This window comes from Myotis myotis, unplaced genomic scaffold, assembly GCF_014108235.1.
Source record: "Myotis myotis isolate mMyoMyo1 unplaced genomic scaffold, mMyoMyo1.p scaffold_m19_p_2, whole genome shotgun sequence".
NCBI lineage: Eukaryota > Metazoa > Chordata > Mammalia > Chiroptera > Vespertilionidae > Myotis > Myotis myotis.
Window position 1 is genome coordinate 135,636,263 of NW_023416324.1, and position 20,080 is coordinate 135,656,342.

At 35.8% G+C, this 20,080-nt stretch overlaps 1 protein-coding gene across 6 annotated transcripts in view; it reads left to right on the forward strand.

Annotated features, from left to right (window-relative positions):
• Positions 1-14,120: 14,120 nt before the first annotated feature.
• ARL6 (ADP ribosylation factor like GTPase 6) overlaps positions 14,121-20,080 on the forward strand; it is a 49,924-nt gene continuing 43,964 nt past the window's right edge. The window contains exons 1-3 of one of the 6 annotated variants that reach the window (XM_036350949.1): positions 14,121-14,445; positions 16,302-16,403; positions 18,609-18,758. In XM_036350949.1, coding sequence (XP_036206842.1) covers positions 18,636-18,758 — 123 coding nt within the window. In that variant the 5' untranslated portion in view covers positions 14,121-14,445; positions 16,302-16,403; positions 18,609-18,635. Of the gene's footprint in view, positions 14,446-15,985; positions 16,135-16,301; positions 16,404-18,608; positions 18,759-20,080 lie in introns of those variants that run through there. The other 5 variants (XM_036350948.1, XM_036350946.1, XM_036350952.1 and 2 more) reach the window with 5 other exon arrangements.

Consider the following 20,080-nt stretch of genomic DNA (forward strand, 5'->3'; position numbering starts at 1 on the left):
TAAAAAAAAAAAAATGACTGTTGTGCTAGCTATAAGAGTAGGGAGAATGTGTTAAGGAAGAAAAACCAAAAGGCCAGGTTGTCTAAAGATGCTAATGTAATAAATCAGTTTTTATTTGATCACATGGATAAAGGTGCCTACCCACATTCTCAGATTCCTACCTAAATCACATTTTTTGGTGACAGTAGCTTTCTTGCTATTAAAGGAGATTCACTTTTTTTGTTTATCTTTTTTCAGATTTGTTGATTGTCCTGTTAGACTACACTTTTCCACATATTTATTTTCTTAATGATTTATCTCCTGACTTTTGCCTACCACAGCTTAATTTGTCTCATTTCAAAAAAAAAAAATGTATAGAGCTAAAAGGAAGAGTCTTTAAAATACTCCTTGAAGTATACTAAAAAGGAAAAAAGTAGGAAATCCATCACTTTTTAAGTAAGTTTATCAGAAATAGCTAGCAGCATCTTCCAGCCATCACCCGCATGGTCACACATCACTCAAACTATCTGCAGTTTGCTTGATACATTTACACAAATATGAATACATTTAGAGGAAATATAAAATATCCACATTTACCTGTCTTCAAATATATATTAAATAATAACGTAAATAACAGATGTAAAACAGATTAAATTTATTAACCATATATATTTATTTTTATAATACAATAAAAAAGGTATTTAGAAAAATAAGGAATAGAATAATTATGGTCTTCCATAGGACTTTGTCAGCAACATCTGTATACTTTGATGAAATCTTTAAATTTCTTTAGAAAAAGCATTCAGTGTTTGCCACATTGAAGTTCTCTGTTAAGAAATTTTTTCCTTAAAAAAGCCTGATTCTATCCATATCTGGTTAATTTATACTTTTTTTCTTCCCTAACATCCTTATCTAGTTTTATAAACTGTCTTTTCACTTTGTCTCTTACCCAAAATCCTCTTTAAAATTACATTTACATTTTTTAGAACTATAAGCATGATAATCCTAAGAGTGTAATTTTGAACCTCATTATGGTCAGAGCAAGGCTGAAATATGTGTGCAATATTAAACTGAAACATTAAAAAATAAAGCTATTTCTTTACCGCCTATCAATCACAGAGTCCGTGATCCCAAGGGTATGATAATATGCAGAAATGTTAATAGTTAAGTTGTCAAATATGTTTGAAAATTTTACATGAAATATTTTGAGATTTACTAGTGTACATATTCAGTAATTAAAACTTTAATATGCATAAACATAGCACTTAATTATAGGAAGAAAATGAGTAACTTCCATAAATCACAAGCCTTCAGGAAAAATCTTTGATAACTAAAATATGCATCTATATTCATGTACCTGCATTATTTTAAATTTTCTTATCTATACTAGTGAGAGTCTTTTTGGATTTTGACAATCAGACAGATGAAGAAACTATTTTCATCTTATATTCTGGTTGGTCAATTTCCAGCCTGTAGTCAACTCATTTTCTCATAAGGCATATCTGAAAAAAATTGTAAAACAATGCACAATCGAGATTAGGTACATAAATCGTTAAATTTAAAATGTCAGAAATTGCAAAGCTCTTAGCTTAACCAGAATCAATAATTATAGCACTTTTGCGCTGTTATAACTGTTGATAACTAAGTTATGCATGCCATAATCAAGATGGTTTCTCTTATTTCACTCTGTACTATCCTTCAAAACCTATTTAGCTATCACGTAAATAAAATAGACTTCCAGCTTCAGCTTTAGGGCCTCAGTTCATGAATGGAAAACAAATCCAAATCCAATCCTTGAAAAGCAGTCTTTATAGAAAGTCTTCTGAAGGGTGACTTTTTTCCTTAAAAATCCATTTTTATTTCTTTCCCTACCCAATTTCCACTCTGTACAGCAGTCAGTTAAATCTCTTGTCGCAAACGGTTCATGAATACTAGGTATCTTTTTTCTATTCCTTCATTAATTTTTCCAAACCTTCCTTTCTCAGTCCCCTCTGTTCTCTCTTTATTCCTCCATCCCATCTCTCAGCTCCTACCACACCCCTTACCCTTATCAGCAAAAGAAAGGTAGCAGAGCAAGTCCAAAAAGGCCTTATTGGTCTCCATAAAAGATGCTGAGGGTGGAGGGAAGAAGAAACGTTGCAAATATCATACTTTAATAGTTTGGGTCCTACCACATAAATGGGAGCATTTGTAGTCACAAAACATCTGCATTCTGGATTTTCATTAACTGGAAATTAAGTGTTTTGGAAAGTAATTGCAAAAATGGATGATGATGACCCTTTTCTATAGCTTTAGCTAAGGAAATTTATTATTAATTTAAAAGAATCAAAAACTCTTATTGTCATCTCACAGCGATATATTCATGGCCATATTTTCTGTTCATGTGTATGTAGACTCACTACCTCAAAGGTGTTACTAATTAGAAAACATCAGACACTTTTTAAAAACAATTCTTTAGTAATCTCTTGCCTAAGCCAATTCACTAATCTTAGTAAATATAAGAATAAGTATGAACCTGCAATGGTTGCATAAAATTCTTTCATATATGATACATTTAACAAGGGAAAGAGATGATTACTCATGATATATCTAACATATTACTAGGTGAAATAAAGAAACAAAAACCTTCATTGCAAGAAAATAAATACTCCATCTTTCCCTTACTGTTCCCTTAAAAATATATATTAGGTATTTAAAAGATTTCTTAGCATGAAAAATACTATTTTATGTTATCAGGGGATGACATGATATTCGTGTCTTCTGGGGGAAAAAGATCCAGGTCATCAAAATGTAGTTCTAATTATCTTTCTTCTACAAATAATTAAATTCAAATTTCAAATGAATGATAGATTTATATAAAATGTCTTTAAAAGGACATTTACATCTTGACTGAAAGCCTTGGGTTCTTTACTTTTAATTCAAAAGAGGATTTTTGTTCAGTTGGCATTTGCTTTTATAGGATTTTGGAATAGATTTGAAAGTCTACCTTTAGCTTATCATTGTTGATTCAAAATTACTGTATTTAAAAATGAAAGAAAATATTAAAAGAAAAATTTTCAATTACTAAGGATAGTAAAGCACTAGTAAAAGAAAACACTTACTCTTTTAAAAAATAATCTGGCAAATACTAAGTTTTGTGTTCTCAATGATGCCAAATCCCCTGCATTTTATTATGTTTGCACTTTCCCATTGAAAGCAAAGTTCTTTTTAAACAAAACCAAGGAAGGTTCTTGCTTGAATTTCAGCACTGGTTAATCAGAATATTAAATCTCTAAGAAAACTTTTAATTAAGAGAACGTTATACATGTTTCATTTAAAAGAAAAAATCTTAAAGAATTCCACCACCTTTAAAGAAGTACATGACAGATGAAGATGAAAAATAGCTCTTAAATGTAATGTAAAGATGTAGTTTCTACTTTAGGTTAGAAAATAAAGTACAGATTAAGAGCACTATTTCCTGGGAGCTGTAAATTAGAAAAGTATCAGAACTAGCAAAAATCTCTCAAGGAAAGCTCTGTCCTTATTCATGTTTCTCCATTATTTGTAACCTCTGGTTGTCTTTAATTTGTCATCATAAATTCGCTTTCAGTTAAGATAATAAGTTATCAACTCAAATAATAAATCAGAACTGAGATATGGCATTAAGTGTTCTATAAAAAAAAAAGAGAGAGAGAACAACCCTGCTTCAGGATTCCTGTTTAGTTCGCATCAGAGTCTCCATTTCATTAGTCTTCACTGAAGGCAGAACTACCTTTATTCCAAAATAATATATTATTATAAAGAAAACTCCAAGGACATGAGAAACTTCACTTTTCATATGTCTAAATCAAATTTGACATTTAGGAATTATTAACTCTGAAGATAGACGTCCTTGTTTTCATGAGTTAAATGTGAGCTTACATGACAAGCAACATTGATATGAACATCTCTATGCACATTTATATAGATCATCATCCTTCGAACAGACTTAATTTGCCTCTGTTCTAGAAAGACCAAATATCATTTAACTTTTTGAAATCATGATTGAAGGAGTGAATAGTGCTAAATCATAAAAATGAGTATACAATACACTTTCACGATTTTTATCTCATTTAAAATATCCTCTTCTATTGCTTTTGTAATAAATTAAGTCTCTCTTCCACATTTAGTAATTTGTAGAATGAAATGTGCCCATTTAGATAGATAATGCTTTTGTTAAATTTTCATTTAAACACATCTTCACTCAGTCAAAGAGAAGCCAGAATATATTCATTCTATTTGCTCATTTTTCATACAAAGTACTAATTTCTGTGCTTTAGAAATATTTATCCAGTAATATCAATATTAAAGTTGTAATGTTTTTCTTTGACTGTACATGCTTTATTTATTGCCACACATTATTTTTGTCTTTGGAATAAATCTATTTAAAATTGTGGTCTACAACAAAATCAATGGCCTCTCCTTTGCTAACTTATAACTGAATGAGTTATGTTTTGGCTTATGTGATTGGCGTGAGCATTGTGAAATCTAACTTGTTTGAAAGGCATTGGCACTTTACCTAGAGCTATTATTGCATATCTTCAAAAGTATCTTTAAAACAATACTAAATTTTGTGAACAATATAATAAATACTTATTGGAGCTTTTTAAAATTTCTGCACTTATTTGGAAAATAAGGTTTAATGTGCATAAATGTTTGTCATTGAAGTTTTTAATTTGTCTTAATGTAATGTTTCTTCCAATAACATGTGTATGTATTCAACAACAAAATGTAAGAATATATCTATACTATCCAAAAATCTAATTTTCTTTTTACAACTGCACAGTTTTGATATAGTTTTAGTTTTTTAGGCCTCCAAGAGCAAAAAATGAAAATGTGAAATGTGAGCTTTAGGGGGGGAGGGGCACAATACTTGAGAGTCCTAACAAATATGAAAATGATTTTAAGTGTTACTCTATGTGCTTTCGTTCTGATACATTATTAATCATTTTGTTAATCATGCTCCAGCTTAGATTGTGCCATTGAACATTTTAATAACTGCAGAATATAAATTTCTTTGGACAGTTTTCACAAACTACACCTGGGCTTGATTTTATATGCAGTGCAAACTTAATTTTGAATTCTGAAGGAATCATTGTTAATTAACAATCTATGTTTCCTAAAATGTTAGTTATACCTCTATAATAACCTCATTTTTTAAAAATCAGAGGCAGAGCATGAATGCAGAATATGGAAACAGATCAAGTTCCATTAAAATTGAGGAAAAGATGAAAAGGTAACATGAAGTGGAGTTTGTGTTAAAACTATTAATTACCTCAATTTTAAAAACGAACAAAAACACTTTAGAAAGGAGTAGCTGAAAATTATGTTTCTATTATTGGCAATTATGAAACTAAATGAATTTTAAAGATGGAAATCTCTAAAACAAGTATAAGTCCAATAATATTTGTTTAAAAAATATTGATATATAAAATTAAAAAGGAATATTTTCAAAAATAGAAGTTTATTATTTTTATTTTAATAATAGACCAAATGAGCATGATTGTTAACATTTCCATACTAATTCTTTTTATTTTAAGGCATAAATAATCAAAGAATTTGCACAAAAATACATTGAATATTAGACTGTCAAAGCACTTTACACATATTAATAAATCACTCCCATTAAAAATTAAGAGTTTTTTCCCCTGCTTTATTAAATATAAGATGGTAAGTATATGTAAAATGCAGATAAAAATAATTGAATTGAAAGAGTAGTCTTGCATTTATGCTTTATGCAGTTACATAAATTTTAGTCTTAAATATTTTAAAAATATTGTACAAGTATATTTTATGTTATATCTTTGATCTCTAAATGTTTATATTCTTTCAAGTAAATTGCCTTGAAAATAGTCCATTGTTTTCAGTTGTTTTAAATGTGTTTTTAAAAGAGCTGCTTTATTTTTTACACCTCCATTCAGCCTCAAAATGCTTGTAACTTTCTAATTCTCAAAGAAGTTGAAGCCAAATACCATAACATAGTGGCTAGAAGTTATTATTTTTAAAGTTACTCGTCTTTTATTGAATAGTGGCCAAATATCCCAAAAAGCCTGTTGGAGAAAGAAAACTTTTTACTTCCTCGTGAATGGAAATACAAAAAGAAATCCTTCATTGGCTTTTGTGTATTCAGAACAGTAAACATATATTTTTATAGTAACTTTTCATTGCTTACTATTTAATCAATTTTTTAAATTTCACCAAATGAGATACTTAAAACAAAAGTGAAAAGCCATCCCATCTTTGTATAAACTGCTTATTTTCTCCAAAATCCCTATGAGGAAGCAAAACATTCCCTTTTCCACCATACAAGCTTGATCACTCTACTATTAAATGAAATAGGTATCTATAAAGAACAATAACAACAACAAATCATGACTTGTCTAGTCAAAGCTCTTTACACTATGGGGAATAGAAACAAACCAAAAATTAAAGCAAGTCATGTATTTTTGCTGGTCTAAAATTGTATAATTCCTAAATTTTAAAATAGTATTCATAAATATATACTGATTTCTTTAGTTATATATAATTATCCATAAGTCCATTCATTCATCAAATAATGTTTATTGAACACTCATGTATCAGTGTCTTGTTCATGGGGTGAACAAGACAGGCAAAAGCCTTTGTCTCATGGAATTGACCTTCCGGTGATAAAGATACACAATAAAGAAACATTAGTACATGTTATATTGATGATTAAGTTAATAATGTTACATAGGATGACTATGGCTTCTTTACATTAAGTGGTAAGGGAAATCTCTGAGGATGTGACATTTAAACTGATATCTGAAAAGCATGAAGGAACCAGTCATGAGAAAATCTGTGGTAAGAGCATTCCAGGCAGAGGGAATAGTTTAACGTGTGGGAGTTTGGAGTGTTTGGGAGAACAGTGTGCTTGGTACACAGTAAATGAGCTGACAGAAGCAAAAATTAAATGGCGTCAAAGAACATTTATGAGACTACTGTGATAGTTCAAGGGGGAAAAAACCAGTGGGTTTTGTTAAAGTGCAAGTAGAAAAGATGGAGAGAAGTAAATGGATTTGGGGTATGTTTTAAAACAGGGCTTGCTAATAATGGATTGGGCATGAAGAATGAAGAAGAGAGAAAAAGATAAATTCTACATTTGTAGAATAAGAAACTGAGTCCATTGTGATGCAGAAGGGTTTGGAGGGGAAAAATCAAAAGTTTGGTTGTATGCATATAAACCTTTAAATGCCTGTAGATACTCAGGTGGAGATATCAATAGATAAGTGTAAATGAGAGTTTCAAGATCAGTTAGGCTTAGCATCAATATTTAGAAGTCATCAGTATATACATGGTATATAGTTTTGAAATCACCAGGAAAAGGCTGTAAGATAAAGTAGGCCTCGATTGAGGCCCAGAGCATTCCATGGTTTAGAAGCTAGGCAGAGGACACAGAGAAGTGTAAGGTAAGGTAGAGAGGGGGAAAAAATGCACTTGGTCACCTGGATTAATTACTATTAAGAAGTCAAGATTAGAACAAAGAAATAATTCAAGACCTTGAGAAGGTCAGTGTCTGTGAAGTAATGAAGTCGAAGCCTGGTTGAAGTGATTAAGATTTTCAGAAAGAAGGTGGAGTCAGTGTCAAACAACTCTTTCAAAAAGTGTTACTGTAAAGAAAGCAAGAGAAATAGGACAGTGACTGAAGGGAGATGTGGGGTCAAGAGAGGGTTTTGGTTTCATGTGTTTTTAGAGAAAGGAGGCTAGAGCATATTTATATACTAATGAGAATGATCTGGTAGAAAGGGGGAAACTGGTCATGCAAGAGAGAATATAATTATAGAAGAAACCTTGAGAGGGAGAAGGGTTAGTATTCATAGCATAAGTAGGGAGGTTAGTTTTTAATAGAAGATGCATAGAACTTCAAAGGGAGGGAAGGCAGTTTGTGTGATATGCAGATAGTTTGATAGATTTGTGGTAGAAATGTAAGGATATTACTATGTGAGTCGTTTTATTTTACCAAAAAGAGATAAAAGTCAATATGGGGCTGGGAAGGGAGTATAGAGGGGAAAGATATATTTGGAAAGGGAAAAGATGAATATATATATCCTGAAAGACATGTATTGTATACTCAAGTTGTTGGGGTTTTTTTAACATTATTTTGGAAGGTGTGAGCCCCCACTTGAATTTTTTTTAAAGACAATCAGGCTCTAATTGTTTATTAAAATAATATTTTGTTTCCACATTACATGAAAAACATCAAACCAGCTGTCATTTAGGAAAAACAAATAGGCAATATGGTTGTTCTGTTAATGAAGGCTCCCTATCTATAGGAATGATGTATGATCTTTTCATTGTGCATGAAGCTTTATTTCTGGATAGGCTGTACGTAATTCAATGTGTTGGGATTTATATGTGCATATTTATTCTTTGGGTTTATTGTAAAATTAGATTGTGAACAATGGAATAAGATTGCTCTCCACATTTTTCTGCTGTTTTATCATAGCCAAAAATATAAAGATTTATGTACATATAAATATGTATTTGATTAAACATTTAATATTTAAATGGCCATTTCAAATATTAAATGGCAGATGTGAATAGTTGCAGTGTATTCAAAATAGTTATAAAAATCTTTACAGCACAAATCCTTAAAAGTTTATTTAATATTAAATAGTACTTTTATACAAAATATCTAGCTAACATCTAAGTTAAGACATTTAATCCCTCATACAGCAACATTTGATTAATAAAAAAAATACAGCTGAAAACTACATCCTTCCTATAAGTAAGAATGTGATTTTTTAAATCTCTTTGTAACCTGTCACTGATTATGGATTTAGCACTGTACCCATCTAGTCTTGCAAAAGGCAGGGAAAGATCTTGTTTATGAGAATAAAGAAATGCAGCACTGTATTATTTTTTTCTCTTTGGTATTACATCACTTTTTAGAGCTTCTATATATGCCTTCCACTCAGGTCTCTTACACAGCCTATGTTCCCTTTTCTGGTTGTATCACAATATGATAGAGAGATAAATACAGTAAAAGGGTATAAACAATAGAACTGCAATCCTACCTATTACCTACTTTACTATAACAGTGAAGTAGTCCATACTCACTTGAAGGTGGTATTGTTTTCATCTTATAAAAATATGTAATTTTATGATGTTCCATGTAAATTTTCATGTGCTGGCATGCTTACAAGTTAATAGTGTTATAGAATGCTCAGCTCTCAATGAGGGATTGTGGTGTACTGCATTACATATGTCATCTATTTGCTGAAAGAATATGGTGTTTAGCAAAACTACCTGCTGAGCAACATAATAAGATTTTTGTACAAAGTACAAATTACTAATTATTGTATTTTATTTTTCTATGATTTCCTAAGAGGCATTATCAGGGTCTTACAGATGGAGTAAGCCTGTTTATTACAATATCTATTAGCAAATAAAAGTTACAGTTCTGGTGGTTGAATTTGTTACTTTTTTGTATTTTATTGATGCATATTTAATTTTTATTGTTTTAAATATCTACTATATTTAGATGCTCTGTAGATATATTAAAAATTCTGAATACAAAATCGTAAGTGTAATTTTTCAAAATAATATCATTACGGTCAAGACAAATTCACATAAATCAATATACATAATTGGTACATATTTTTGTAGTGATTTTATATGGGCAAAATGTTTTGTAACCTTCAAGTAAATTGTTCAGTGCAGAGGCACTACTGTATACAAATTGCCAATGACCAAAATATACACATAATGTCTAACTGCTCAAACAGCTTTAGACCATCAACATTCATTCCAAAACTTCCATTAAATTACAAATCAGGATTTTCTATATTATTTTTAAAGTTTCTGGTAAGAAAATACATAAAAAGTATCATGAATTAATCAGAATAGGATTGTATTCATCATCTCTCACTCTTATGTCTTTTATCATTCTACAGTTCCAAAAGCCAGTATGAAATTTAAACTGGTAATAAAGTGCCTGAAACTTTCTTCCCTTATACTGGTATCTTAAGTAGCTTTCAGAAAATCACATACCATTTTTAAAACTGCTCAATCTCCTAACAAAATGAAGAGAGCCAAACTAACTTCTTAAATCAAGATGGGACAGTTTTTATGCTGAGCCTTGAGTGTACTCTTGAAAGCTGTTTCAGTTGGCAAAGCACCAAACAGATTCAACATATGAAATATTTACTTTTTTTAAAGTTGATATTTTCAAAACTGGCATTTTCTAGAATATTGAGTAAACTGTGGCTATTTCATCTCTAATAATCATAAGTCATCACATCAACTATACTCATCTATTTATTTAGCTAATTTTTTGGTAAAATAATTATATGTCTGCCTAAATTTACTGAAAAGTTAGATATTCAATCTCTCCATTATATTTCTAGTTTTCACCAAATGTTTTGTACTAACTAAAAGGTTCAGGGTTGGGCCGGGGTCACACAGAATGAACTCAAGGTTCAGTGTAATCAGAATGCTATTTATTGCCCTAACCAGTTTGGCTCAGTGGATAAGAGCATCACACTGCGGACTGAAAGGTCCCAGGTTCAATTTCGGTCAAGGGGATGTACCTTGGTTGCAGGCACATCCCCAGTAGGAGGTGTGCAGGAGACAGCTGATCACAATGTTTCTCTCTCATCGATGTTTCTAACTCTCTATCCCTCTCCCTTCCTCTTTGTAAAAATAAATAAAATGTATTTTTTTAAAAAAATGGTATTTATTCATGTCACGTGGGTGCAAGTGGACTGACTCAAGAAAGAGCCAGCGATGAATTGGGGGGGGGGGGGGAGCAGGCTTTTTATGCGCTCAGGGAAAGCTACAGCCGGGGCTTTGGCTTGACAAAAATATCAGGTCCATAGTTTTACAGCCTTGCCCTTTGTCCTTCTGCTGGTGCCAGACATCCTTCCGTCCTTCCTTGGGGGGGGCGGGGGGGGGGGGGGTAAGGAATTATGGCCTTGAGGCATTTCTATAAAATAATTACTCAAGGGGAGAATGTTTGTGCAAGGCTTCGGCTTGTAGAATGAGCTTTCCCTTTGACATTTGTTAGATTTTATAAGGCTCAAGCCTTGTGTTCTCCAGTTAACCCTTTCACTAACCAAAAATAGAACTCAACCTAGGGGCAGAATATAGCAACTCCAAACAGGAAAAATTAAGTCTGTCCACTAAAGTTTTCTAAAACATAAGATTTCTGCCTATGTTTAAGAGAAAGAAAAAAAAAAAAGTCAAATTATGGCTAAAAGCAAATTAGTTACCATCCCTTATCAACGTGAGTCATAATGCCTTCACATACAGAGCAAGAAGTTAAAGAATCACCACACTTAAAAATCCTATCCATATAATAAAAATTTCAGTACAAAGGTAAGACAGGAAATTATTTAATAAATACTATGTGCCAAACATATATACTTCTGTTACCTATTTTTTCCTCAAAACCTCTAGATGAGACAAATAGTCCTTTTGAAGATGAGGTTACTGAAGCATAATGGAGGATCAATTGGCCTAAGGTCACAGAATAAGGACGAAAACATATATTTGCATATTCCATTACTACAAAGACATTTGTAAGTCAGTTCTTTTGGCTATGCAACTATATAAGGGTTTTGTTTTTTGTTAGTTTTTGCATTTCAACAGCCACCAGCCCTGGCCATGTTTCTTTTTCTTTCTTTTTTTTTTTTCATTGTAAAAATAACAGCCACAGTTGGAAAAGTAACAAAACAAAAAGCATCCCATAATTATACACATGAGAAGGCTAAAAAGGGCTAATTTCAATGTAACCCTGATATTTGGGGGGCTAGCAATCTGGATTTGTGCCAGCAAGTCCAGTGTACATTCTTGATAACCTATAATTAAGTCACTACCTCTTTCCCAGAAACTGGTCTTGCAGAATCTGTTACAGAGGCCATAAAACTGTGAACACTGCACTGACCGGGAGGGAAGGTTATCAACGCTGGCACCATGGCCTGGAGACCCCCAACACCTGGGGGCCTTCTTGCAAACCCTGAAAAAAGGACCAGAAGCATAATCCATATTCAAGGGACAAAGACCCCAGAAAGATATAAAAGAGAAGCCACCTGCATGTTACTTTACTCAGATTTGGAAAGTTATTCCCTGAGTTCCCGGCGAAAATAAAGTGTCACTCCTTGTCTCTAAAGCAGCGGTTCTCAACCTTTGGGTTGGGACCCCTTTGGGGGATCGAATGACCCTTTCACGGGGGTCGCCTAAGACCATCAGAAAACACATATATAATTACATATTGTTTTTGTGACTAATCACTATGCTTTAATTATGTTCAATTTGTAACAATGAAATTGGGGGTCACCACTGTTATGCCCAGATTTCAAGATCCCCAAAAGCCCACCAGGGAGCCAGCCCAGTCCGATGCAAAAGCAAAGAGTCTATTCCATCTAGCTCGAGCTCCCCATCCACCACACTCACCGACACAATGGCAAGCCAAGTGGCAGAGAGAGAGAACTCTGTGTGGAGAGAGGTTTTACAGGGGGTTGGAGTAAGGGGAGGAGAAAGGACTGTGGGCCCTGCCGATTGGCCAGGCGCAAGTCGGTGTCTTGTTACACAGGATGTGGTAAGATGGAGGGCGTAGCCCTTACCCTGGGGCAAGATGGAGGGCGTAGTCCTCGCCCTTTCAACCACAGCATGAGGAACTGTATTAAAGGGTCGTGGCATTAGGAAGGTTGAGAACCACTGCTCTAAAGCGTCACTTGGTTTTTCTCTGGTCTTCTGCAACAGTATAACCCTCCCCTTCCCCCATCATTACTTTTGTAAATTCTTTCTAGTCTCTTTTTTCACCCTCCATTTAATAGGCCAAATTAATTACTAATTTGGTAGTTAATTGCACTAGGTAGTTGGAGGAGGGATAAATCCTATACTTACAGTAACAAAGTAGATGAGAAATGAAAACTCTTTGAAGAACTTTTAAGTCAAGAACACCATTCATGGGTGGGACGGGGTGGGGGGGGGGGCAATTATGCCTATATAGGAAGATTGAAAGGTTTACAGAAAAAAAAAATATCCTAGACCTTTAAAACTATTGCATCTGTGTAATCAGGACAATCAATGGGTCCATGCTGCCTGTCACTACTTGAGCCAATTAAGCAGAGACAGGGTTGAATCATATATGAGTGTTTATTCCAGTACTGCCAGCTGTACGAGAGAGCAGCTGGTCGTCCACAAAAAGAAAAATCTGCTCTGCAGCCCCTCATAACCCAGCTGCTGATATAGGGTAGGACAAAGATTACATGGGGAAGTAGGCTCTGCAGGCTGTGGTGGGACTCCATTGTTTGGGCAACAAAGCTGTTAATCTTTCCAAGATAATAGGCAGGTCTTGAATGAGAATGGAAGGCATTCCAAGGTTGACTCCCAGGCCCCGGGGCATACAACTTCCAACCAAGTTAGAATGTCCTTTCTTTAACCAGAACAAGGCAAGCATGGTTAATAGAGCATGATTAATATTTCCCATAATTATAACTAGTCCCCAATATTCTTTTTGCCCCTAACATCTGTAGTCTCCACTTTGGCAAGGATAGTAAAATGTGGAAAACGTGTATGTCAAAATATTTTCAATTGGAGGATCATGTGTTACTATAAAATCCCAGTTGCAAGCTAAGGTGGCCAACTTTAAGCACTGAGACTGTTAATGTTTTTCTGACCACCTGCTGGGTTGGTTCCGGGGACCCTCAGGAGATGATGCCTCCTGGAACTCTGCAGATCAGAGAGCTGGGAAGCCAGGATGCAGGCATTCTTTGGCGGAACAATACCTGCGAGTTCATCTTTCTCCCAACCTATATTAACACCTTTACTTCGCCAGCATCCAGGGTCCCAGGCCTCTCAGAGCCCAGAAGAGGGTGGGTGCGCAGGGCAGCGGGGCGCCTCCCGCACACATCTGGCTCCAGGGGACACAGTGCGTCCAGTGGTCGTTGCCACCACGCCAGGTCCGTGCCTGCCAACGGCGCACACTCCTCCGCGTTCAGGGCGCCGCCCGCACAGCCCGTTCCCGGCGCTGATATCCCGCAAAGACCAGAACCGAGAGCGGCGCCCTCAGCTACCGCAGGCGCCACACGCTTCCGAACAGGCTGTGCGCGCCTACAACTCCCATCACGCCCCACGGGACGGCGCTCCGCCTTCCTCACACTCCGCGGGCGGCGTTTCCGCGAGCTCTTCCAGACGCTGAGCGGGAGGACGGCGCAGGCTCGCTGTGACCTCGGAGGAAGCGTGGCTGCGGGACCGGAAGAGCCTCCGGTTGCCAGGGGAACGCCACGCACCTACTGACTGAGGCTCGGGCGGAGTGGGCGGCTACTCGTTCTCCAGCTTGTGGAGCGGCTTTGCCCGGACCGGAGAGCCTTCCGTGGAGGCCGAGAGAGGCAAGGCGGAGGGTCGCCCGCGGCAGATTCCCGTCCCCGGGAGGGGCGAGCGAGGTCGTCCCTCCCCGTCCCTCACCAGCTCCCGGGCCCGCAGGTATTTCCCCGCCGGCAATTTTCGTGGCCAGCGGCGCCCATCAGCTTGCCCTCGCCCGCCCCCGGCTGCATCAGGGTGGCTCTGCCCCCCGTTTTTCACTCTGGGGTTATCGTCCCGTGTGAGAGGCGGGGAGGGAGAAGGGCACTGCTGCGGTGGGTCCTTGGGGACCCCAGAAAACTCCTTCCGACAACATTTGTGTGTTGTTTTGTGGTGGTGCTTGTTTTCGTACTGTCCAGTCTGGTGTTTTTATGTGGTGTGTGGAAAGTATAACTAAATTTTCATAATCAAAAACTGAGAGACGAGTCAAAATGTCTATTTGAGATAGCGTGTGCTGTGTAATTCACGCTAGAAACATTTTTTAAAGTTTAGAAAGTACAACTCACAGTGTTTTCTTTGCCTCACCACTGTCTCTGCAGCTTATCTTCTAAGTTCTTAACTGTGAATAAAATCCTAATTCTTTAGGACTTCTTTGGCAACAAGTAGTCCTTAAGAACGCAGTTTCTCGGGTAACAGCCAAAAGGATTTGATTAGCTGGTGTGCAGCGGGAGGAAAACAGTGAGATACAAAACTGGAAAGGTAGATTGGAGCCAAGTTGCGAACAACCTTAAAAGCCGTGCGTGATAGTTTGGAATTTATTCTGAAAGCCAGTAGTTCTCAGTAGTGACTATACATCAGAAACACTGGGTGGCTTTTTAAAATGCAGATGTCTGATCCCCTCTTCAGAAATACTCATCCAATAGCGTGCAGAAAACTTTAATTGTATTTCTCACTGTACAGTTAGGGCGTGATAAATAAATGTCGAGTAATTTGAATTGTCTTTTTTCCCCTCCTTTCATGCACACAAGAGTCACCTTACAGAAATACAAAATTACTAAGAAATAAAAGCATATGGTAATTGTTTATAAAGCAACTTCAATAAATGCAATTACACCTTTTAGAACAACTGACTGCTCTTTTAAGTTGTATGTCACAAGCATTGGGGCGTTTGATAATCCGTGAAAAGCGGATGGAAAATCACAATCCAAGTTTCTGTGAAAAATGAATATTCAGTATCAGGCTTTTGACTATTGATGCTTTATAGTCGATGCCCAGAGGGGGATCATGTGAGAAGTCATCATGTTTTTCAAATCGGTTCAAAATTGTATGGAAAACTATATATGTATGTCTTTATATCCGTGTTTTACTACAGTAAACAACAAAGTGAATTATGGCAGATTTACTTTGAATTAAAATTGTGTGAATTGTTTTATGATACCAAAAGGCTAGCTTAAAGGAGATCTTACAAATGCTTATCCTTAAGCTGAGATAAAAGGAATAGATTGAAAGAAATTTAATCTCCAACACAAGGAGAAAAATTGATTCAGGCGGGACAAATGGAGTACCTGCCATCAACCCCATTCCTTGGGGAAGGCAACTGGGGCCCTTCTATGAGCCCCATGCTTGGATGGGTCACTGCACCTTTGTTTCCTACACGTTATTAGAATTCCATTTTGAAACTTCTGACCATAATGATCTCCCAAGGGTCCTAAGCAAAATTGATGCTGCAGCCTCCTTTCAAGTGCGGTTGTCTTGGAAGCCTCTTATGATTTAAGTTGCTGGAGCCTCACATCCTTCGAAGTCTGACCTCGTCTGGGATAAAAAGTACTGAAGGAGCTGTAAGATGACAGGCTTCTGGAACCTTAGATGGAAGTGAGAATAAATCAAATAAATGAGGTTAATGTTAGAGAACTTTAAAAATCATGGTTCAGAGAGTAATAGGAAATATTTGAAACATCGGTGCATTATAGTTACTGCTATAGCAGTCCCTATAGCAGTTAAGGGCTGACGGGGATATATTTCTTCTCCCTCCCACATAGTAATGTTTGGGTAGGCGATGGACCTGAAGGGAACACCTTTGGGAAGTTTCATTTGGAAACCTGACATCTAGATTTGACAGTGCCTCAGAAGGATATGAACAGGTGACCACACAGTGAGCAATATGTTACCAGCTGTTTTATTTGACTTCAGAATACTTCTGTTTGGATTTCTAATGGAGATTTATTTAAGGTTTGCATTGGAAGGATTTTCCCCCCAAAGAATGAATAAATAAACAAATGAACAAGTCAGGGATGAGTTAAAGAAACTTTCACAGTATTTAAGAAAACTAGATTAAAATCTAAGATCGGTATTTACTTTCTTAAAATACTACTTAACAGGCTACTTCAGATACATTATAGTTTAAAAAAACAGATATTAAGGTTTGATAAAACTGTGTGAGTGTTCACGCATGTGTATATATTATACATAAACTTCTTCCTAAATGAATTTGTAGTGGCTTGCCAGAAATAAATGTAAAAACTATGGAAAAATTTAGATAAATACAAGATGTCCAAAAAAAGTATATACACTTAAACAGCTGATAGCTCAGTTTTGAAAATGAAAAGTATTTTTAAGATGCTTTTATTGATTTTTAGAGAGAGAGGAAGGGACTGGAATAGAGAGATAGAAACATCATTGAGAGGAATCATCATTGTTTGGCTGCCTCCTGCATTCCCCCTACTGGGGATCAAGTCCACAACCTGGGCATGTGCCCTGACCAGGAATCGAACCAGTGACTAGTGGTTCATGGGTCAATGCTCAACCACTGAGCACACCAGCTGAGCGAAAAGGAAATGTGTTTTAATAAACACTGCCTTTACAATTACTCAAGGTGTGTGTAGACATTTTGGGAGGACATCCTATATATCAGAATTCTTTGTTTCTAATGATAGGAAATGTAACCTAAACTGAATATTATCAAGCAAACAAACCAAAACATGAATTTAATATTTATTCATATTTTTGCAAAATAAAACGTTGGAGCTGGCTTCAGAAAAAGATTTAGCCAGTGGGTTCAAATGATGTAGCCAGAGTCTCGATTTTTCTTTCTTTTTTTTTCTTTTTCTTTTTGTTGTTGTTGTTGTTAATCTTCATCCCAGGATATTTTTCCATTGATTTTTAGAGAGTGGAAGGGAGGGGGTGAGACAGAGAGAGAGAAATATCAATGTCAGAGATACATCGATTGGTTGCCTCATCAAGCCTGCAACCGAGGTAAGGTAACCGGAATCAAACCTGTATCCCTTCAGTCCTCCGGCTGATGCTCTCCAGTGGTTTTCAACCTTCCTAATGCCACGACCCTTTAATACAGTTCCTCATGTTGTGGTGACCCCCAACCATAAAATTATTTTCGTTGCTACTTCATAACTGTAATTTTGCTACTGTTCTGAATCGTAATGTAAACATCTGATATGCAGGATGTATTTTCATTGTTCTTGACCTACAGGTTGAGAACCGCTGCTTAAGCCAAACGGGCTAGGGCAAAAAAAAATTTTTTTAATCCTCACTCGATGGTATGTTTTCTATTGATTTTAGAAAGGAGAGGGAGAGAAAAAATATCTATGTGAGAGAGAAACATCAGTCAGTTGCCTCCCGTAGGTACCCTGACCAGGAATTTAACACATCGCCTTTCGGTGTACGACACTCCAACCAACTGATCCACTCGGGCCAGAGTTCTCTCTTTTTTTTTTTTTTTTTTTTTTTTTTGTCTGCCTCCTACTTCTAAGCTTCAGCCTTAGGCTCCACATTAGAGGTGGGGAACATCGGCCTGCAGGTTGTATAAGGTCCGCGAAATCATTTGGTCTGGAGTGAGTTAGTTAAATGTTTAGCCAAATACAGCAGGCTAATTTTTAAGTTGATAATTTTGTATGGCCCTCGAATGATGTTATAAATATCTAAATGGCCCTTGGCAGAGAAAGGTTCCCACCCTGCCACGAACCCCATTGTCCATACATTGTTCCAAATTTCCAGAAAAGGCTGCAGATATTTTCATGTATCACAAATGGTGGACTCCACAGATACTGAGTTTAACCAGGATTTCTTCTTAAATATTACAAAATTACAGTGACAAATGTACAGCTATTTCCAGAGCATTATTCTATGTTGCCAGGGGTTATAAGCTGCCGATCTGCATTTCAATTAAGGCTCCTTTCTGGTAATCAGCTTATACTCTGTTTACTAAGTGCAAAGCTACATTGACATGGTTTTCACATCATTGTGTCTTTATATTATTAAATATTTATATACTTGCTCATATTTTCCATACTTAATGTGCCTGTGGATAATGTATTTTTTTTTCTGACTTGCAGTTGGTTTATAAATATCTGAATCGCAGTATGGGATTGCTAGACAGACTTTCAGGGTTGCTGGGCCTGAAGAAGAAGGAGGTCCATGTTCTGTGCCTTGGGCTGGATAATAGTGGCAAAACAACCATCATTAACAAACTCAAACCTTCAAATGTAAGTGTCTTTGTTAGATGTTTTATGTATTTTCTTCTAGAGAAAGTTAAAATGCAAAATTATTTTGCCATTATAACTTCATGTAATCATGTTATGAAATCCTATTAACAGTAGGGGTGGGGAACTTATTAAATTAATAAGTATCAGTAAGCCATTGTTTGCAGTATATTTTTCACAGATATATAAGTAAATCTTATTTAAACTGGTATATTTTCCAAATGTCTTTTTTTCTCAAAAGATCTTCACAAATTTTCCCAGTTTACTTTCAGCTAGTCTTGCTGTATTTTTGGCTCTCTCTTTATAAGAAGAGCAAAACAAAAGGAAAGGTGAATCATTTTTACAGGTTCTGTGGATAACTAGGCAGTTTCTCATGAGTATGGTATGCATATTAGCAGTAATAAGCAAGATGACTTTTACGTCATTTAAGTAATAAGTGTATAAGTTTATTGTTTTAATAATTGAAAACTATCTAAAGCTAGCACATTTAACACATGACACATAAGTTAAAGCTAGTTTTTGCTACATATAAAGGAAACCCACATAATAGTGGACTAAATAAAATAGAGCCTTCTTTTGCTATCCTCTAAATAAGTCCAGAGGAGGTATTCCAGGGCAGGTATGGCAGATACATGGTCACGAGAGATCCAGCTACCTTCCATTTTTTTGCTCTGCTATTTTTAGTGCCTGGTTTTCATCCTCAAGATCTTCACATGGTCACTTTGGTTGACTATCATATCTCTATTCTAAGTCACAAGAAGGAGAAAAGACAGGACAAAAGAATAGGCCTTCTTCCTAAATAAGCCGTCTTGGAAGAACTTACCCAGACACTCCAACTAATGACTCTTAGGCCTCACTGGCTACTCCGATCTGTACATAAGGCTGGATCTTTTAAGCAGAACATCTATTACTGCTTTTAAAAATAATAGGGGTCCTGTAAGTATAGAAGAAGGTGAAAGTGCATGTTGGAAGACAACCAACATTTACAGTTATAAATACTTTTATTTAGGTAAAAACTATTAGTCAATTAATTTCACTTAAACCATTAGTTGAATGAAAAGATAACATTGACTGTCCAGATAGGGCAAACATTAGGAAGCTGGTACTCGTAATGACTGAATGAGTAGAGAGTGGGGATATTGCCCCTAAATATGGTACTTAAAGGTAGACTTCATTGCCTCCAAATAGTGCTTCAGGTTGGGTAGAGTGACTTCTTGCTCCATTTCTTTTGCAACAGCTTCAGTTTTACTTCTATTTAGTGGGAGATTGCTTTGGAATTAAGAAAATGCCATTATTTCTTTTCTTCCGGTCATTATTCCCACTTC